Source organism: Eptatretus burgeri, chromosome 3 (assembly GCF_056783735.1).
Source record: "Eptatretus burgeri isolate ZD-2024b chromosome 3, Ebu_testis_v1, whole genome shotgun sequence".
Classification (NCBI taxonomy): Eukaryota; Metazoa; Chordata; class Myxini; order Myxiniformes; family Myxinidae; genus Eptatretus; species Eptatretus burgeri.
Window position 1 is genome coordinate 141,254,319 of NC_140963.1, and position 22,224 is coordinate 141,276,542.

Here is a 22,224-nt window from a genome sequence, read left to right on the forward strand (position 1 = left end):
TCCTGTGATGCATGTTCTGAGAAGAAGGATAAGTTCCTCTTATTGGTGTATGACTGATAGCAACTGCGGTGGTAGAATAGACATATCCGTCCTCCCTTACATGACTCAACACTGGCCAATTTCATCGTTCCGTATTTGTGAAGATGACTTCAAAGCTTCCAAACCCGTGCTCCCAGCTTTGCTGACCTTCTCCTTTGACGAATTCTGACATGTGATGCATGTATCCCATTCTGTTGACAACCTTCGCTTCTTTTTTTGGCAACTGTAACTTCAATGGACTCTATCCCGGTTCATCTGGACACCGTTCAGCCATGTTGGAGTCCTATAATAAAGAGAAATTGAAAATTCCGTTAAATTATTTAAGAAAGACAACTTTTAAGCATTATTGCATAATGGGTAGAGCATTTATGATGTGTCCATACAATTGGCATTGGTGTTCTACAACCCTGGAAGAGAAGGAATTGAATAAAAAGTAGATATATTAGGTTTAACTAATTGCTAAGCTATAGCCTTTCGGTAGTGTCCATTTTTGCACAACCATGCAGGACAACCTCGGTGCATGGATGAGAGCGATGGTGAGGATGATAATTATGCAATCACTTTTTATCATATCTTCTTTAATATTGTAAAGGATGACTACTGAACATAGCAATGTCAACATCGGCTTTGAAAAATCGCCTTCTCTGATATTTTCCTGATGGCGGTCCTAAAAATTTAGAAAATTATCGTATTTTGTCAATAAAGGCATATAGATTTACATATAATGATGTGGTTGTGATACTACATTATTCTCCTGTCCAATCGACGCATTTCAATACCAAACGTGGAGGAAGAGGGCTCTTTGTCTTGTAGTTTATGGGAAATTATGTGATTTTCTGAAATGGTCAAAATATTCAGACGGGTGTATCCTTAAAATGTGAATATTTCATGGACCGCACACCAAAATATGAGGACAACAGGGCTAAATGTGTTACTGAGATCACCCTCTTTCATATGAGACCTGTTGTGGCTTTGTGTCAAGCCGGTTGATTAAACTCCTAAAATAAAGCCCTTTATCGAGGTTTACCGCTGGCCTATACCCAATGACGTCACTACCGTTTTCCAAGCATGCATTCTAAACATAACATTTCCCTCCCTTTTAAAAACTGTTAGCCAACCACATAATCCTTCATCCATGTAAGCTGTTTTTTAGCCATTTGAGGTCGCTGAACAACTTTATGAGCCCTTGGAGGTGTAGGTGTGTCTGCGGGCCCATTGTCAATCACAATTGGCTGCTGCCAGGAAAGAAGAGAAATGCTCCCCTGTCCTTGCCCAACTGGTGATACAGAAACCTTCCTCAGGCAATTCGCATGCCATCATGTGGAGATCGGTGGCTGCTCCCAACGTCTAAACAATTTGCAGTGGTTCTGACCAGAGGCTTTAGCTTGTTTTTACGCAGCCAAACATGCACCCAGTCCAGCTCCTGTAATGTCGGTGGTTTAGCCCTTTTGGACTGGTGAAACCTCAGCTTCATATGCTGTTGCTCAGTCTCTACCTGCTAATGTGTAGCTCGCAATGCAGGATTTCCCCCTTTGGCAAAGTAAAGGGGATCGAGCGAGAGTTGTACTTCCCTTCCCAACATCAGCGGTGCCAAGGATACCCCTGTATTTGTGTGTTTGGAGGCATGGAAGTGTCAGAGTGTTTGCAAAAGAGCTGCTTCAAACTGCTGGCCTTCGGTCAACTAAGCACGGACACCGTTCCTTCGCATCTGGTTGAGGCGCCCCACACCTCCATTCGCCTGAGGATGGTATACAGCTGTTTTATTGTGTTTGATAGCTGCCAGGTAAGTTGTAAAGTCAGAGAAAATGAATTGCAGTCCCGTGGCTGCAGTGATGATATCCAGGAGACACCACTGGGCAAACAACAAATCAAGCCTTTGAAAAACAGATTGAGTGGTGACTGACCTCAGCAGCAGAGCTTCAGGCCACTTTGAATGGACAGCATACACCACGAGTAGGTAACAAACATGGGCTGGTGCACCATACAATTCCACACAGAGGTCCACCTGGAGAAGTTTCCAAGATGGGGATGGTCATGGTAGACAGAGGGGCAGTAGTTGGTGAAGAGGATTTGCCACTGAGGAGACATGCAGTGCAATCTTTAACCATCAATTCGATGTCATGATCGATGGTGGGTCACCAGACAATGTCCCTGCAGTACTGATGACTTTCACTACTCCAAGGTGTCCCTCATGTGCCATTCACAAGACCTGTGCTCTGATGAGCCGCCAGGATCAGGGTGCGGTGACCCCTAGTGATACAGATATCCTTCCAGCAGGATAATTCTGCCCTCACTCTGTCACAGGGAAACAGCTCCCCATCCATGATGGATGGCCACCACCCTCTAATCTAGGTAAGGGGTGTGGTAAACAAAGCATCATCCTGGGTCTCTATATAAAGCAGTTCCATGGAAACAATGGAAATGGGTGCCTGAAGCAGTTGCAATAGATCATGTTCAGTGCAGGTTACCTGTTGGACCATTGATGGGGGAACAACAGCTCTTGACAGAAATTCTGTAATTGTGTTCTGATGGCCTGGCATGAATTCTCAAGTAGAGTTGTGCTGGTTCAAGCATTCTGCCTACCTGAGTAGTCGTAGTGGTTTTTGTCCTGAGCCGCCAGTGGTGCTGTGAAGTGCTGAGTGCTGTGAGAGCTTGGTGGTTGGTTGGCATTGTGAAGGCAGTATATACGTCAATGCTCTCATGCCTAAATGCATGCCAACGCTTCTCTCTCTCACCCACAGAGTATTTTTGTTCAACCTCAATGAGGTAATGAGAAGCAAGCGCCACTGGTTTCTCTACACCATCATGAAGCTTTGACAGTACACACCCAGCGCAACCAGAGGCCTCACAAGTAACCGTTGTGGATGCTGGGAGACTGACGTGTGCTATCTTTGGGGCAGAAGCGAGCTAACGCTTAATCTTCTGTACGGTGTGAAAAACTGTGGCTCACTTCCAAAGTACATCTTTTTTTTGAGGTGGTGGTATAGTGGGTGGTTGCAGTGAAAGGGAAACTGTGGGAGGAAGCGGAGGTAATATGTGGCCATGCCCAAGAAGGATGCCAGTTGGGATACTGACTGTGGTTCACGAAGGGTATCGATGGCGTCAACATGCGATAAGATAGGAGTGATACCTTACCCTGAGAGCTTGAACCCCACAAACTCTATCTCTGGATCCCCAAGGAGGAATTTTGTGGCATTGAGCATGACGTGATGGGCAGAGAACTGACAAAAAACTTGTTGTACACAGGCATCAGGTTGAGGCTGGGTGCCAGCATCCACCACAATATCATCCAACGAGATTGAAACCCCAGGTGTACCAGCGACGAGAGACATTATTTTCTGAAAGCAGCTGGGGCCAAGCAAACTCTGGGAAATTAAGCTTGATGGTTACAACCTCCGAACAAAGGTTTTGCACAAAACCTTCAATGGCGATGACTTCAATGTGCGCCGCCGTTATTCCGAATCAGGAACCGACTCCAGGGTGACACACCAATGTTGATAACAACTTTAATAAATGGGCAAAAGGGAATGAGAAGAACAAGGAGGAAAAAAGGCACCCGCACAACAACAATTATTTATAAAATACGTGCCCACAACCTTCGACGGATTATCGCAATGCCTCATCTCTTTTACACGACAGATATTCAGACAGGGAAAGGCCACAGGACACAAAAGAGCAGCCTTGTCCTTAAGTGATGCCCATATGATGTGGGTACTGTGGTTTGAGGGGATGGGGGGGCATGCTACCGTGGCACAGCATGGGTGGGAAGAGACTGTCTGGCAGAGCGTGTCCAGTTTTGTAATCTCTCAGAGCCGAACCCCGTCTTGCTCACTTAGTTCCGCATTCTGAGCTGCTCATCCTGAACTCTCTGAGCCAATTTGCTGCCAGTTCGGAACTGCCACTCGAGCCTCCTTCCTCTCAGCTGCTCATTCTGACACCTTCTCGAATCAACTGCTTGTCCCAAGCCGCCACGAACCCTCCCCGCCCATAAGCTATTCTTACCTTGTGACTGTGTGTCGATTGTCTCACTGTCCGGCCTCTCGAGCCTCATGTTAAACCCATAGTTGTGAGTGGTTTTGGGTGGTTCTGCCAGTCTTGGCTGTTCTTAGCTCAGCGCGTGATCGCGAGGTGTACTCTTGCTGTTTTCTGGAAGGGGGAGGGGGTGGGGAGTTCTGTTGGCTCCCAGTGTTGGTTATATCATTCACTTTAAAAGAAACCAGAGACAGTTTATGAAGGGATCGATTTAAAGACTTAATGAGGGAGGAAAACAGTGAGGATTGTAGGCACATTACATTACAGCCATTATCATGTCCAGAATGAACTATCGTTTTACACAGAAACCAAACACTAATGCTGAACATGCACAAATGTTATAACTAATCTGTGTTACTTACACATGTTATCCCACATTCACATCCCCACAACATTATACAGGGTGTCCGCAAAGTCCTGTTCTGGTTTGGTTGCAATGTAATTTTAAAACCGGAACAATAATTTGTGGACTGTATGTGTTATATTGTAGTGGGCCGGGGGTCCGGTGGCGAGAACGACCGCAAGGTGGGGGAGTTATGCCGTCTTCCACCAGACTCCCGGAATTGTAGGCCGTCGCTTCGGATAATTCCGTGAGGGGGCGGGTTGCTTAAACGACCGTGGACGCCAATACCTCCACCGCATAGTGTCTTTTTGTCTTTTTGTCCGCATAGGGTATTTTTGTCGAGAACCAATTTAGCTAATTAACTACGTGATTTCGACTAATGGGGAACCACGCCCTCGGTAGGTCTTGCTCGAACCGGGTCACTCTACCGACTGCGGTAGAGTTCCAACTACCAACTGCGGTAGAGTTCCAACTCCCGACTATGGTAGAGTTCCAATGACCGACTACCAACTCCGGTTCGGGTGCAGTCGAGCGCAACTGCCAAAGCCGTGCCGGTGAGGATGAACGGATTATCGGGTATAAAAACCCGGCAAAGACTCAGATCCGAACCATCCTGGACCAATGAAAGAAAGGATGGAAATGAACTGGGAACATTTCTACAATTGTTTTTGTTCACAAACAAAAAAGACACAGGGCAAGACTTATCGTAGATATGCAAGCAAGAATTTACAATGATGGAAAATACTTAACAATTCTACTTACAAGATGGGCCCACACACTCAGATGATTTACTGAAAGATCCCCGCAGCCACAGAGGGAGAGACGAGCTGGGGGTTGCAGTTCACATGGGTACCTGCACGTTGAAGGGAGGGAGTGCTCAGTGGTGCGGCACCTGCTATTGGCTCGGCCCACATTCACACGGGTGGGACTCGTGCCCGTGGAGGAAACCGAGTGGGGCAGTTTGAGTTCTAGGGCGAAGATCAGGGTCGTGGACGGGACCCAGGAAAACTCCACTAACGCCTGCAAAATGTAGAGCGCACACCAACCAACTTTCTCCTCCAAAAGAACTCTCGTTCCTCCTCCAAGAGACTTACTCAGAAATAACGACTGAACCGCCTCAGAACCCCTCCCTGAGGATGGTGTCATAACTTTTATGGACCTCCCCGAACGGGGTGGGGGCTTGGTGGAACAGACGTCACTGTCTGTCCTGATTGGACGGGTCTTGCATGGGTCCGCCCTTTATGGATGGGGTTTCGGCAATACCGGGAAAACCCCGCCCCCACTCCACGCGTGCTCAGACTAATCAAAAAGAAGTTACAAAGTTTGTGGAAGCCGAGAAGGAACTGCCAGAGATTCTGCCTTGGCCAGCGAGTCACCGGTTTGGCGAGTGGAGCGCTTGTTCAATGGTGTTTTCGGTTATTTTGTTGGATGGTCTTAGTTTGTTGGATGGTCTTGGATGGTTTGTTGGATGGTCTCAGATGGTTTGTTGGATGGTCTCAGATGGTTTGTTGGATGGTCTCAGATGGTTTGTTGGATGGTCTTAGATGGTTTGTTGGATGGTTTGTTGGATGGTCTTGGATGGTTTGTTGGATGGTCTCGGATGGTTTGCTGGATGGTCTTAGATGGTTTGTTGGATGGTTCATTCGATGTAATAACCTACTGAAAAGAACATTGCAACGCACACCTTTAATTCTCCCACTACACAAAAGGAAGGGACCTGTCTCACATGTACTTAACAGAATAACTGACCTTTTGGGACATCTGTACGTTTGAATGCATATGGTTTCCAGATCCAAAACACTACACCCCCCCCTCACCCCCCCCCCTTTTGATAGACTCGACCCGAGTCGTTAATTTTTGTGTGGCATGCAGGTGTAGGTTTTCCCCGAGTATGTTTTACCTACGGATCCCTGAAGGCGACATTTTGAATACATGTCCCAAAAATAAACAACCTAGTGCATTGCGTAACTAAACTAACAAACTCACTCGGACAACTTAACTACATTGCCGCAGCTAAACAAACAACAGGTGGGTTAAAATTATGTACATTCCTGATATTTACACTACCCATGGCCCAGGACCTGTGATTTGAGGAGAAGACACAGCAAAGTTAACATTTGTGGGTGAGTGCACAGCAGGTATTGATGGGCAGACATCTTTAGGACACACAATGTAGCAGTCACATATGTTTTTATTTTTCTGGGAGCCGCATGGCGTATTTAGAAATTGTGGAGACCGAAAACGTGGGGGTGCCGTACGGTCTTTGATTTGATGTCGCACGGTGAACTGAGGGCGTCCCTGCGGCGGCCATATAATTTTCAAGGCAGACGCAAGGTAGCCTCAAGGTGCCCGCAAGGCGACCGCAGGGGGGCCCTAAGGCGAACGTGCGGCCAGACGGACGGTAACGAGTGGGTGTATATATACCAGTTCTTTTTTTACTAAAATAAAAATATAACAGTTCGGAATATACCAGTACTGTGGTGCCCCCAGAATCAGAATTCAATTCGTTCCAGGAGGCTGTTCAGATTGCAAAAAGTTCGATTCCCAAACTATTTTCCCAGTAAGAAATAATGGAGTGAATTAATCTGTTACTGGAACCCAAGAAAACCCACTTTCAACTGAAATTCCCCATGTTTAAGGTAAAATAAGATGAGTAAATGACCTTCGGTGGCGGCGTATTGAACATAAACTGGTACAATCACCAATCCAAAGGTTCACACAGGCTCGAGCTCCGGCCTGGGTTCCGATCGCTCGCGCACTCTGCGAGCGGTGCCCCCAGGGCAGCTCAAACATGATGCCCCCAGAACCACAATCACTTTCATCAAACGCATCAGGCTCAGGTTATCATGAATATTCCAAATTACAACCGGTTTTTCTGTGAAATTAAATCCTTACCCGACAGTCCGTCACACCACGTGATCGGATTGCTTTTTTGTTATTAATTAAAACACAAGAAGAGTAAAAAAAAAAAACAAAAAAAAAAACAGCACAAATCAAGGTGAAGACACGAGGTAAAGTAGCGATCGACACATGAGAGATGCTTTCACGAGGACTTCCACCGACGAACTGAATGAACAAAGCGCGAAGATGCGGCTCGAACTGGTGGGGGAGACACGTGAACAAACATGAACGCCACGTTGTGTTCGGTTTTTTAAAATGTATTCGGTTTTTAGGGCAAAATTCATTTTTCATTGATAAGAGACTATGGCAGCTGCACGAATAACGCAAGCCCACCGTACGCCCTACGTACGGTCGACGTGGAACACATCTACGTCACAACTACGGCATGTCGAATTGCTACGGCCAACGTAGAAATGAAAAAAAGTTATAACTCCGCGTTATAATTCCACGGCGACCCCTACGGCCTGTAAAAGATAGCCAAATGGCGTAGGGCCACACTGAGGCCACCGCAAAAACTCTGCGGCTGCCGCACATTTGTCAATTCAGAGGGCGTACGGCGGCCGTATCCTCGCCGTAGAGCAAATGTGACTTAGGCCTAAGTGTGTGTTATAGTTAGGGTCCCATCCCCTATGTCCAACAGGGATTACATGTGTGCGCTGCGAAGTTTCTTTATAGTTATTTTTTTTTTTTACATCAAATCCTCTTCACTTCTTCCAACCACCAACTCCATTGCCCACGTGTTTTTTGCTGAAGGCGTGGGCGGAACCTCCATTAGCTTCAGATCGAGGCTCCGCTCTGAGGAAGGGCACGGAGCGTTTCCTCCAGCCAATGGGCGAAGGGCGAGCAGAGACGAGGCGCTCCGGCCAATGGGAAGCGAGAGTGCCGAGAACTAGTATGGAGCCTCTTCGGGGGGCGGGCCTCCGAGATGCCCAACAACCCCTCGTCCAATCAGGAGGCGAGTGGGGGGGGAAGAAACCCCTTAGACCTGGCAAGAAGAGGAGAGTGGTTGTCAGGACGAGTGTTCGGCTGTCATCGTGGCGATTGGCCTGGTCTTGGTCGTGGTGGCTTTTCGTCTGCGGTCCTGAGTGGCTCCGTGGCGCAATGGATAGCGCATTGGACTTATAGTGGAAGCAGCAATTCAAAGGTTGCGGGTTCGAGTACCACCGTGGTAGTTGAAGTACGGTGTGACTGCACGAGGCGGAGAAGTACCCGACAAGGCCCTGGTCCCCAGCTCGCCTTTCCCTCCTGGGCTGAGGAACCGAATAAAGACCCCACGGGGTCCATTTCTTTTGGGTGTGTGTCCGTGGGCCCCGTCTGTAAGTAGAAATTAAGTGCTTTTGTTCATTGTACATTGCATTTCATTTTATTCGTGATTAATTCTGCTCTGTGTCTTTCTCCCGATTATTGTAATAAACCCCTGTTAAATGTACCAGCTCGTTTTCTGTGCTTTCTCCCATTGACCCAGCATGGTGTGGCCTTGAGAAGTAGTAAGGCCGTTCGTGCCGTAAATTGTTCATTTGGACCAACGGATCTTGGTAATCCCCGCTCAGTTTATACCCGGACCGGGCTCGGTAAACGGCTCATTCCGTCCGAGGTCTGTAGAGGGTGTGGTTTTCCCCGGTAGTTAGACGACGTGGGTTCTTAGGTATATTGAAATTAGGCAATTAACCCAACCCCACGCCATCGAAATATTGGCGACCACGGTCCGCTCTGGGTCCCCTGACCTTTCGGACTTATCCGAGAGTCACGACCTAAATTCCGGGGTGTACGGTGGAGATGACCCTACTGCTCCCCCTCGTGGTTGTTTATCGCTACCGAACCCCGGCCCACAACAATATATCATTTTTGGCCCTATCTCTCAATGGTGAAGAATCACTTTATAAATTAAATAATTCGGATCTTCACCAAAATCGAATCATTTGGTCTCCAAACTGTCCAAGTTTTTTTCCGAATCCGTCCACAACTTTTTCAGGTATCGTGCTGTGTATCATTTTTAGCCCGATCTCTCAATGATGAAGAATCAGTTTGTCCTTGTCACACACCCAAACTGCCCACCAAATTTCATCCAAGTCTGTCCACAACGTCGTGCATAGATATCCTGCACACTAACATTTGAGATATCCTGCACATGAACAAACAAAACAAGAAAGACGACGTGCAGAACACGACATTTGCGAAATCCCTCAAATAAAGCTGAACTCAAAAATAATTGGTGATTCAATTCAACAAGTAAGTATGCAAATCCTTTTCAAATTTCAAGTGAATCGGATGAAAATTGAGGATTTTAGAATGATGTCAAAGTTGTTGACCTTTTGACCTCAAAACCAAAAGGTTTCTTGCTTATGACCAACTCTCGCATTTTGTGAAATTTTGTGAGGTCATAAATATTTGAAATCAATTATAAAGATTGTAAAATTGAGGGATTTCAGTTGGATCGGAAGTCCCTAAATTAGACATTTAAGGGAAGTCGTGATCTTCCCCTCAAATTATTATGGACGGATAAGAAAAGGGAGGGTGTGAGGAGGGCTCAACATCAAAAACCCAAAAAATCAAAACAATTTGAGTCTTTATTGAACTTGCATTCAGGATTGTTGTAATCATTTAGAGATACAGTACAGAATATTTTTCTTTGGAAACACAGAGCTACAAATACACACAAACACACGATTAAAAATAAAAAATACATTCCCACTCCAACGTCAAATAATTTTTTTTATTTTTTTCACCGAATGTGTCGCCGGGTGGTGCGGCTTTCACACACTCACCGTCGGAATCAAAGCCTTTCTCTTTATTTAGACTCCTAATGGGAATAGGGAAAAGATCCATATGTTACAATAATAGAATATAATCAAGGACGTGAGAACAATTGATAAATTAAGGCAGGACCGAGTCTTCCAGCAAATTGAATCGATCGAACGTGCACCTATGTCGTCTCGTCAACAACACACAACATCGTCGTGTCTTAACGATTCGAGTAAACCCTTGCGATAATCATAAAGTCACATGTCGATGTCAAATCATCCAAAGTCTTAAATCTGCAAAAAATCCAAAAAGTCTTCAGGATTCATGTAAACAATGTGGTCCGATTAACGAATCAGGATTTTTGATTGAAGGTTTCCATCTGAATATATCAAACAGCCTTGGTCATTAAATGGTGCGGGCCGAGGTAGCAGACTTCATTGTTTTTCATTCATTGTCAAAGTACATTTCAAACACCTTTCTTTCAAAAGGTCACAAGAGCAGCAAAGAGGATCAAAGATTCGAATTACTTTATATCTACACGCCGTGTTTGCAGGCCGTAAGACGCGCAGTGTTTGGTACGTTGATATGCCCGATCACCCATTTTGTAATGATAAGGCATAAAAGGTGAAATAAATGCTTAAGAGATAGATGGCTGACCGAAATCCTTGGAAACGGCACCTTGAACATCCTGCAAGATAAAGCCAAATGTGGCGCAACCCTGAGCAAGTCGGTGTTCGATCGCACGCGCTGGGAAGATTTCACCCCGCTTCGTCTCAAACACTCGGTCGGTGAACTGCTTAGGTTTCTGAGATCATCAGCGATTCTCGCACCAACAGCAGGTGGCATGCACCAATGGAAATGCATGAAATTTTTGAACGAGTACAGATATGAGGCTTGGTCTGGGGCTCGAGAAATTGTTATTCGTCTTCGTCAGACTCGCCAAGCAGCGAACCGTTTTCCTTGTTGCCACGTGCTGAGGCAGGAAATAAAGTGCCAAGATGCATGTGGGATACACCGGGGGAATGGCATCTCATGAGCCTGCACACAGACAGAAAGCACAGAGTTGATGGGACGAGGAAGAATGAACCGAACATTTCGCACTTCTGTGAGCCATAAAAATTACGTAATGCAATATAAATATATAATATACAGAAGGCTTACGGAAGAGCAAAACAAGACGGCAGCCAATTCACTGCAGACGAACACAGGATCAAAGGGGAATGGGGAGACAAAGACTGCATGTGAATGGAAGGGGTGGGGATGGAGGTAGAAAGGAAAGAGGTGGGGTAGGGGGGAGGGGAGGGTCAGGAAGAGAAGAGAGCACAGGTAGGTACGGGAGAGAGCAGGTGATGATGGGCGGCACTCTTGCAAGCAAGCGAGGGGCATGGGAGAACAGACATGGCGAGTCGGTCACATAGATGAGAAAACAGGGGTGTTGTTCTTTCAGCTTAGAATGGGGGAGGGTAATCAGGTGCGAGTTTCTTTGAGAATGCAGACGACCTGGATGGGCTGAGTGAGTTGGGAGGGTTGAGGCCACAACTCCGTGATTGAAGAAAAGCATTACTTAAGGCCCGGTCACACCTTGACGTTTTAGCCAGCGATGGCAACGTATTAAAATGTATGTAAAACGCTGGCTTACGTTGAACTTTTGATGTTTTTTTTAAAGATTCGGACGTATTCATAACGACTTGGTCTTATATATTGTTGTGGTTACCAGATTCGCAAACCACCATTCAGGTCCCTTAGGTGAGGTATCTCGGCAAGTATATGTGTAGTTAGGCCCAAACCCGTTGTCTAGTGGGAATACATGTCATTTATGCGAGCTGCGACTCTTCAGGATAGCCGTTTTTCTTTTACTATCTTTATTTTGGACCAACCGCCATGATTACCACCACAACCACAACATCAACCACCAACCACAACGCCGCTTCACCACAACCGCCACGACCTTCACGTCACACCTCGCAACCGTAGCATCGCCACCGTTCTTGCCCCGCTGTGGGTACCGGTGTTGGACTCGTGCAGGGCGCACGTTGAACAGCGTGTACAAAATCACGGATTTTGTGCTTCAAAAACGGATCAAAAACGACACACGCCCACTTTTTGCCGTCCAATCGGTGAGCGAGGGGCGATTTGGCCCCGCCTCCAGAACCATCGATATATGCAAATTTGTGGATCAAAAAGCCTTCACGCCCACTTTTTCTCGGGCCAATGGGGAGCGAGGTGAAAGGTCAAAGGGAGGGGGTCAAAGGCGAAGCTACGGGGGGATAAAAGGACGGTGTTCGTCAGTCAAGAGAGAGAGAAGGAGAAGGAGTCGGAGGGAGAAAGAGTCAGAGAAGAGTGTGGAAGTCTGGAGCCCGAAGCCTGCAGTAGCTGGAGAAGCTGAAGAGAGTCGAACGAGGAGAGCCCAAAGAAGAGTCCAGGGTGGAGAGTCCAGAGGCGGAGAGGCGGCAGCGGCGAAGGCAGACGAGGGGGTGCTCGCGACGGTGCCGGGAGCTGCGCGCCCGAGGAAGGCCGGCAGCGCGACCTGGCCGAGGTGGAGACGCACACCAGGGATAATAAAGATCCTCTATACCCCGAGCATCAGCAACCCCCTCCTGTTTCCCCCCGCGCTGAGATAGTGCGACCAAGGGGGCCCCTTTTCCCACCCCCTGCCTGATACTGTCCGCGAGGCCCGCGGAGTGAGGCGCCATCGCCGCTCCGCGTCTCATCACCAGACGGGTAGGCGCGACCCGGTCTCGGCCTCAGGCCCGCCTCATCCTTGAGGGTATTTATTTTCCTTGGTTTTGGGTATGTGTTGTCGGCGCTGTCTGTGAAGTAGAATTGTATAAGTGTTGCCGTGTGCTCGGTAGTCGGTATCAGCTCTGCACTGTGTTTTCACTTTTATATTTGCTTTTTGTGTAAATGGAATTGTGTTTTCTTTTTTTTGTGTGCATTTGGTGGAATTGTATTTGTGTGCTTCCCGTGTGCCGCGAATAAATGTGCTTTATTGTTGAACTGTTCTCCCGCTTCGCTTCGTCTTTTCCTCCATTGAATCCTCATCTTGCTTCACGTAAAGGGTTGGTAGTGGGCTGAATACGCCCGATAATTAATCGAACCGTCGAGGTCGACGATAACACCGCTCGGTTATTCTGATAGTACGGAACGGGTCGCTTAAGTGGCCCGTGTCCGAAGTCGACCTGCGGCGAGGTGCGATCGCCCGGTCTACCCTCCGCGTGGGTACTTAGGTAGGTCGAATTTGGCGAGCAACCCTATCCCACGCGGGGGCTGATTGGCTCGATCGCGGTGAGACCGAAAGGTCCACCCGTGACTGGTTCCCGGCGTTAGTCCGAGAGGGTCACGACTGGATTGTCCGTCCGGTGGGCGACGTGCCGCGATTCGAGTTACGTGGCCGTCAGCACGCCGGCGGGCGCGGAATCCGCGACACTGGTGTCAGGAGTGGGATACAAATTCATCGCCCTCCTCGCGGCACTGGTATTGGAGAGCGGGACAACAGGCTCTCCTGTCTCCAGCGAAATTCACGGGAATCGGTCCAGGGGTGAGAGAAGCGACCCCCGATTCCCTCCAAATTACGAGCGAGCAAATTAACCCTTTAAGAGAAGCAAGATGGCGTCTCAAGGCGAGCGGGAGCCGGGGGTATTAGAAATGGATGTAGAATGTGTAGGATCCATGGTCCAGGATGAAATCCCCGTGCAGGAAATGTTGATTGTGCAGGAACACGGACTCGCCCAACTGAACCCAGGGCCCGAGGTGGGTGCGGCAGCGGCCGCGGTGTATGACACCTCCCCCCCCCCTCTCCACCAAGACCCTTCCCCAACCCCTGCCGAAACGGCTCACTCAAGCGCACCCGACATAGCCCAGCTATGCGCCATGCTGGCGGCAATGAACGAAAAAATGGATGCGAATATGAAAAAAATGGATGAAAAGATGGATACAAATACAAATGAAGTGAAAACGACGATGGATGCGAATACACAACACATGAACGAGAAGATGGATACAAATACAAATGAAATGAAAAACGAAATAAACAAGCAAATAAACGGAATGGAAGCAAACATGAAGGAAGAAATGAAAGAGCTACGGGGTGAGACGCAGAACATGGGCCGATGCCTGCAGGCGGGCATGAAGGCCGTGACAAAGGAAATAATAGTTGAGACAAGGGAGGTAAAGGGTGAAGAGTTGGGAGAGACACGGGAGATAGAAAAAATAGAGGAAAGACTACACGAGGAAGACGGGGTAAGTGACGCACACACACACACACGGAGGTAGTGGAGGATAGTGAGGGTGAGCTGGCGGACTGGGTAGAGACCCAGTGCGAGCACCTGGATGGCCTCCTCCAGGAACGAGGGGAGGGAGTATGCCCCCTTGAGGCGAGTCACGACCAGGTGAGTTCGGTCGTGCTTTGCGAGGTTGAGGGGAGGAGTGCTGTGGACGGGTGCACGGAGAGCTTGGGGGGTATAGAGGCCCCGGAGACCCTTGTGGGGACACAAATCCCCAGTGTGGTTGTCCCTGTGTGTGTGGTGCAAGGTGTGAGTGCGTCCCCGTGTGTGGAAGCGACCCCGTGTGTGAGTGGTGTGGTGGCGATGGTGCCGGAGTACGTGCTTCCCAGCACGCCATGTGTGGATGAGGCACCGTGTGTGAGTGTCGCCGGGTGTGTGGATGAGGCACCGCGGGTGTGTGCCCCCGCGTGTATGAGTGAGGCACCGTGTGTGGGTGAGGCACCGCGGGTTAGTGCCCCCGCGTGTGTGGGTGAGGCACCGTGTGTGGATGAGGCACCGCGGTTGAGTGCCCCCGCGTGTATGAGTGGGGCACGGTGTGTGGAAGAGACCGCGTGTGTGAGTGAGGGACGGTGTGTGGATCAGGCACCGCGGGTGAGTGCCCCGCGTGTGTGGATGAGGCACGGAGTGTGAGTGAGGCACCGCGGGTTAGTGCCCCCGCGTGTGTGGGTGAGGCACCGTGTGTGGAAGAGACCGCGTGTTTGAGTGTCGCCGTGTGAATGAGTGAGGTACCGCGGGTGAGTGCCCCCGCGTGTGTGGGTGAGGCACCGTGTGTGGAAGAGACCGCGTGTTTGAGTGTCGCCGTGTGTATGAGTGAGGTACCGCGGGTTAGTGCCCCCGCGTGTGTGGGTGAGGCACCGTGTGTGGAAGAGACCGCGTGTGTGAGTGTCGCCGTGTGTATGGATGAGGCACCGCGGTTGAGTGCCCCCGCGTGTATGAGTGAGGGACGTTGTGTGGAAGAGACCGCGTGTGTGAGTGTCGCCGTGTGTATGAGTGAGGTACCGCGGGTGAGTGCCCCCGCGTGTGTGGGTGAGGCACCGTGTGTGGAAGAGACCGCGTGTGTGAGTGTCGCCGTGTGTATGGATGAGGCACCGCGGTTGAGTGCCCCCGCGTGTATGAGTGAGGGACGTTGTGTGGAAGAGACCGCGTGTGTGAGTGTCGCCGTGTGTATGAGTGAGGTACCGCGGGTGAGTGCCCCCGCGTGTATGAGTGAGGCACGGTGTGTGGATGAGGCACCGCGGGTGAGTGCCCCCGCGCGAGTGAATGGAGCACCACGTGTGAGTAGTATGGTTTGTGTGAGTAGTGAGGCACGCGTGAGTGAACGGCCGTGTGCAAGGTCGCTGTGTGCCAGGGAGACCGTGTGTGTGAGAGAGCGGTATGAGAGGGAGATGTCGGTCGGCATGCGGGAGCACGCAGCCGCGTCTCCCGGTGTGAATGTGATGGAGTGGACTGTGTGCGTCGTAACACGCAGGTGTGCGTGGGTCGAATGGCGACGACGGCGACATGGGAGGAACGAAAGCCGAGTAGCGGCTGTAGCTATTTCGTGAACCGTGCCGGGTTCGCCCAGCAGTGAGCACGCGGTTCGTGCTGTGCAACGCACGAGACCGCCACGTGCTCGCTTGCGAGAGTGAAGTCCCGGTCCGGAAACGCACGCGGTGGATTTGCCGATCCCGCGGACGGACAAAGTTTAGGCAGGTAAATGGATTTGGACCGGACGGGTTCTCCACGCGATCGTGTGTGTTGAGCTCCAACGGGCAAAGCACATGTGTTCGCGTGGGGAACCCCTCGAGACGTGGGGCTTGTTTTTTTTTTATGCGCACGGTGACGTCATGGCTGCACGTGGGGTTGGAATCCGGCAGGAGGGGTATCTCTGCCGGATGGTAGCGTCCAAGGAGGGACGAGGAACACGTGCAGCTGCATGACGTCACGGGCAGGTGCAAAGTGCGCGAGCTCTGAGTTGCCGCGCAGGTGCTGGGCATAAAAAAAAAAAGGGAAAAACAAGCCTCACTTTCGGGTGTACAGGATTCCTGGGCAAGGGGTGAAAGACCCCCTTAACCTGGGCACAGGATGGAAACTAGTTAGGGGGAAGGGTTAGCTTAGTTAGACCGACTTCATGGGGCAGGGGTAAGTCCTCATGGAGTCCGTGGAATGGATTAGTTAGAGGGATTGTAGCCAGATTTAGGTTGGGAAATAAAATGATTGATTTGAGGACATGGACAGACTTGTGGATGTGTAGAGGGGACGTAGCTTAGCTACGTAGTGTTAAAAGGAACGTGCTACTAGTTTAAGGGACGACGTGGGAGCACGAGTTAGTTAGGGGAGGTAGTTAGAAGGATGGCAGAGTTCAGCGGTGAGTGTGTTGAAGAGTAGGAGAGTTGTGAGGTGAGTACATGGTGAGTGAGTGAGGCCAGCGGGTCTGTGTGTATGGAGTGAATGGGGAATGCATGGTGCGATGAGTGATTGGGGGGAGGAGTGACTCCCGCCCAAGGGACCCCGGGGTCAGTGTAGAGTGAGTTAGCTGGGTTAGTCAAATTGAAAAATGGAGGTCGTTTTGTTGTTGGTGGGAAAGTAGGCTCGAGACCCATTTGGAGGGGTGCAGGAGCCCTGTTGACGGGCTTGGGAGCGTGGCTGCGAAAGGTGAGTATCGCTGAGTGGGTACCCCGGGCACCAGGCTAGTCGGCCGCGGTAGGCCAAGGGCCCATGGGGGGCCGGGATAGAGTAGTGTGCACGGGTGCGCCTGCTTGGTGCGGGGGCCCGGGGCGCCATTAGCCGCGTGGGCAGTGTTGTGGGCACGGGTGACCCTCGGAAAGGGGCCCGGGAGGCCGGCCTGCCACGTGTGCGTTTCAGGGGAGGTGCCATGGGGGGCACTCCCCGGTGTTAGGGAGCTGGTAGGCTCGGAGGCAGTGTAGTGCCCGGGGGTGCCATAGCGGGAGATTCGGCAGAGGGTCGTGCCTGCCAAAGGGAGCCACGTGTCCCAGCCAGGAGACCGTGTGAGGGCACGGAGAGAAAATTGGGGGGGCGAGGCCCGAAATTGTAAGGACACCAACACAGGCGACGGGAATCTGGGTTGTTAGAACCAATAGTTTAAGCGAGAGGCGCTTGTTGAAAGCCCCGGGGTAGTTTAACAGTTAAATGGTTAGGGTAGATTAGGTGATGTACCCCTCCGCACCATCCATCCCCTCGCTGTCGTTGTGGGCCGCTGGACCCACTTGGGTTAGATCGCCGAACTCTGGGGAGGCCATTCTGAGGCTTCGTTGGGCCTCGACACAGGACGTTAGCTCTCCCTTATTCCCCTCCGGGAAGGGAACGTAGGGGTTGGGAGTAGGCTAGGTGACAGGATAGGTTAGCCGAACAAAGACGATAAAGGGGGTTAGGGGACGATTTATAGAGGGGAAGTAAAAATAAAAACAACAAAAAAAATAAGTTGGGGCTAAATTGGGGTTTGACAAATTAAGGGAGTGGGTATGTACAGTGACAGGCAAAGGCGATAGGTTGGGAGGGAGACAGGTAGGTAGGTCCGAGCCCGCCTTCCAAGTGGCCAGCACCACCGCACTCCCTCCACCAACCTCCATTGAACGGCGGAGGCCGGCCAACTTCATCGGCAGCTGTGTGCTGCAAGGCCTGTGCCGGCCAGTTCATCTGCTGGCCGTGTTTTGCGTCAAGGCCTGTGCCGGCCAGTTCATCTGCCGGCTGTGTTTGCCTGCAGCAGCCTTCTTCGGCGGGCTGTGTTTGCCTGCTGCCTTTGCCATGCCATGCCCACTGCCCACGTTCACCGCCCCGTTCAATTTTTGCTTTGCCCCCCCTGTTCATTTCCATGTGCGCCAGGATCCGCAAGGCAACAGTTTGCAAGCTGCAAGAACTGCCCTGTTGGCAGCTACAACACGGGCCTGCAGTGGCGGCCCGTGCACCGTGTTTGCGTCCATCCATTCATGCATCCATTCGTTGTGCTCATTGCGTGTGCCACTTGAGCTGGCACGGAGACTGCGTTTGTGCAGCCCAAGCACCGTTGTGGTTCACTGAGTTCAGTTCAAAAGGGAAGGCCTTGGACTGCGTGTGAGCAGCCAGCCACGTTCCCCGTCACCTGCATTGTTTGAGCCAGAGACTGCATGCGGGCAGCCTGGCTCCCTGCTAACTGCTTTTCTTTTGCAGAGTTCAGTGATCCTGGGCCATGGTTTAGTGTAAAATTTGTAAGTTAAGGTTAAGATGTACTGTAAATATGAGTGCGCCCCCGGCATGTCTGTCTAGCGCCGGCAATTTTATTTAAGTCGTCCGTGTGAGTGAGTTTGTTTAGATAGTTACGCAGCCCTCAGGTTATTTATTTTGGGGACACGAATACCATGAATGTCGCACTCAGGGATCCGTAGGTAAAATGTACTAGGGGAAAACTACACATGATGGCACACGAAAATTTGACGACTCGGGACGAGTCTGTAAAAAGGGAAGGGGGTAGTGTTGTGGTTACCAGATTCGCAAACCACCATTCAGGTCCCTTAGGTGAGGTATCTCGGCAAGTATATGTGTAGTTAGGCCCAAACCCGTTGTCTAGTGGGAATACATGTCATTTATGCGAGCTGCGACTTCAGGAGAGCCGTTTTTCTTTTACTATCTTTATTTTGGACCAACCGCCATGATTACCACCACAACCACAACATCAACCACCAACCACAACGCCGCTTCACCACAACCGCCACGACCTTCACGTCACACCTCGCAACCGTAGCATCGCCACCGTTCTTGCCCCGCTGTGGGTACCGGTGTTGGACTCGTGCAGGGCGCACGTTGAACAGCGTGTACAAAATCACGGATTTTGTGCTTCAAAAACGGATCAAAAACGACACACGCCCACTTTTTGCCGTCCAATCGGTGAGCGAGGGGCGATTTGGCCCCGCCTCCAGAACGATCGATATATGCAAATTTGTGGATCAAAAAGCCTTCACGCCCACTTTTTCTCGGGCCAATGGGGAGCGAGGTGAAAGGTCAAAGGGAGGGGGTCAAAGGCGAAGCTACGGGGGGATAAAAGGACGGTGTTCGTCAGTCAAGAGAGAGAGAAGGAGAAGGAGTCGGAGGGAGAAAGAGTCAGAGAAGAGTGTGGAAGTCTGGAGCCTGAAGCCTGCAGTAGCTGGAGAAGCTGAAGAGAGTCGAACGAGGAGAGCCCAAAGAAGAGTCCAGGGTGGAGAGTCCAGAGGCGGAGAGGCGGCAGCGGCGAAGGCAGACGAGGGGGTGCTCGCGACGGTGCCGGGAGCTGCGCGCCCGAGGAAGGCCGGCAGCGCGACCTGGCCGAGGTGGAGACGCACACCAGGGATAATAAAGATCCTCTAAACCCCGAGCATCAGCAACCCCCTCCTGTTTCCCCCCGCGCTGAGATAGTGCGACCAAGGGGGCCCCTTTTCCCACCCCCTGCCTGACACTGTCCGCGAGGCCCGCGGAGTGAGGCGCCATCGCCGCTCCGCGTCTCATCACCAGACGGGTAGGCGCGACCCGGTCTCGGCCTCAGGCCCGCCTCATCCTTGAGGGTATTTCTTTTCCTTGGTTTTGGGTATGTGTTGTCGGCGCCGTCTGTGAAGTAGAATTGTATAAGTGTTGCCGTGTGCTCGGTAGTCGGTATTAGCTCTGCACTGTGTTTTCACTTTTATATTTGCTTTTTGTGTAAATGGAATTGTGTTTTCTTTTTTTTGTGTGCATTTGGTGGAATTGTATTTGTGTGCTTCCCGTGTGCCGCGAATAAATGTGCTTTATTGTTGAACTGTTCTCCCGCTTCGCTTCGTCTTTTCCTCCATTGCATCCTCATCTTGCTTCACGTAAAGGGTTGGTAGTGGGCTGAATACGCCCGATAATTAATCGAACCGTCGAGGTCGACGATAACACCGCTCGGTTATTCTGATAGTACGGAACGGGTCGCTTAAGTGGCCCGTGTCCGAAGTCGACCTGCGGCGAGGTGCGATCGCCCGGTCTACCCTCCGCGTGGGTACTTAGGTAGGTCGAATTTGGCGAGCAACCCTATCCCACGCGGGGGCTGATTGGCTCGATCGCGGTGAGACCGAAAGGTCCACCCGTGACTGGTTCCCGGCGTTAGTCCGAGAGGGTCACGACTGGATTGTCCGTCCGGTGGGCGACGTGCCGCGATTCGAGTTACGTGGCCGTCAGCACGCCGGCGGGCGCGGAATCCGCGACACTATATATAACACATTGGTAACGGACACACAACGTTTCGTTGTGTTATAGATAACTTATACCAACGAATGCTGAACCTGTTGTCGGCATACACAACCGATGCCCAACGATAGTCTAACTTAGGCATAGCGCGTTGCACGCATCGCCGACGATGTCGTGACGTAGCCTATTAAAAGGCTGACGCACAACGATTCGAATCATAACTACCGTAGAAATGGAAGTGACAACATAGCGGTCACACCTTGATGATCTTGCCAGCGTATGCCGACCTAAGAAAAATGTGTCTAAAACGTTGGGGCACGTCAAATACGGTACGAGTAAGTTTGGTATACGTGAGTAGAACGCTAAAGTACGCTATCATACGTCGTAGTGAGTAGAGTACGTCAAGAAATTTTAAACATGTTCAAAATTTTACGACGTACTCGGCGTATGACACACGTTCTGCATGCGATGGGGATAAGTTTTACACACGATATGTGGACGCTTACACACGTCCACAAAGGCTACTTACAAGCTACTCATAAGTCGAAACACGTCGCGGTAATGTCTTTTTTACGCGAAACTTATTTCTAACTTATGTTTGACGTGCTTTGAACCAATTCTTTACGTAGTCCCAACACACATCGACGTATGTAGACGTATTCTAATGACGTCTTCCGGTCGACAAAAAAAATTAATGAACGTGTTTCTAGCTTACAACTGCCATATAAAGACGTGTTCCCAGCGGTTTTGGGAATTGGTATATAAAAATGCTGCTCATAAAAGGGGAACCCAACAGTGTTTTCGAGTCCTTTTAGAGTCGATGTCCATGTCAGCAGTAACAGTAACAGTATCAGTATCAGTATCAGTATTAGTATTAGTATTAGTTTGTTCATGTTGGCAGTAGTAGGTGAGTGTGAGGAGGAGGGTGTGGGTTATGATGGATCCTCCTTGCGTCCGCGTGTCCACGGGTAGGAGACATCTTTTCACCATTGTTCGAAGTTCTTCGCGACTAATTTTTTTATGGGGCTTTTTCAACAATGAGCTATAGCTTGTTTTTACGATTTAGGTCTATTCATAACGGGTTGGACAAATGCACAATGAACTAATAATGTGCATAGAGCGCTTTGATTACTTATAGATATGATATACCAACGAATAATTATCGTGAAGCCGGCGCTCACAAACTATGCCCAACGATAGCCCAACTTATGCATATCGTGCGGCAGTTTATCTTTGCCGGTGACGTGGGGTTTGCTATTCATCGGCTGCCACTCAACGATTTAAATGGCTGCAACTCCACTATTGAAAGTAGACGCTTGTGCTCAACAATTGGATTTTTTTTTTACACTCAACGACTTTTAAACGGTACCACTCAGCTATTTTCATTGTTTACAATGAACGATTTAAATTGCTGTCACTCGCCTTTGTTTTTTGACGCTGGGGTTTGGAAATTTGAAGCGTTTCTTCTGAACGTGTTAAAACGCTCAAACTCGACTATTTTAAATAGACGCTGCCGATGGACAATTGGAATCATAGCCAAGCTAGACATCGAAGTGTGAACATCCTCGTCATGCCGAAGAAAAGTTTGAAGAATGCTGCAAATAAGTGTCCTGGCAGTGGCCGTGGACACTGACGCAAGGACGATCCATTATATCGACGTCTTTCAGCCTATGAGTAACTTAAAAGTAACGTCTGTCGATGTGTGGCAACGATCGCGTAACGTGCCAACAACAC

The 22,224-nt window shown here is 50.1% G+C and overlaps 1 protein-coding gene across 5 annotated transcripts in view; it reads right to left on the reverse strand.

The window, feature by feature from the left end:
* Window positions 1-9,864: 9,864 nt before the first annotated feature.
* Window positions 9,865-22,224, reverse strand: part of LOC147031159 (transmembrane protein 45B-like) — a 44,025-nt gene continuing 31,665 nt past the window's right edge. For all 5 annotated transcript variants that reach the window (XM_085875949.1, XM_085875951.1, XM_085875952.1 and 2 more), the window contains one exon: window positions 9,865-11,095. In XM_085875949.1, the coding sequence (XP_085732075.1) occupies window positions 10,975-11,095 (121 nt within the window). In that variant the 3' untranslated portion in view covers window positions 9,865-10,974. The remainder of the gene's footprint in view (window positions 11,096-22,224) is intronic.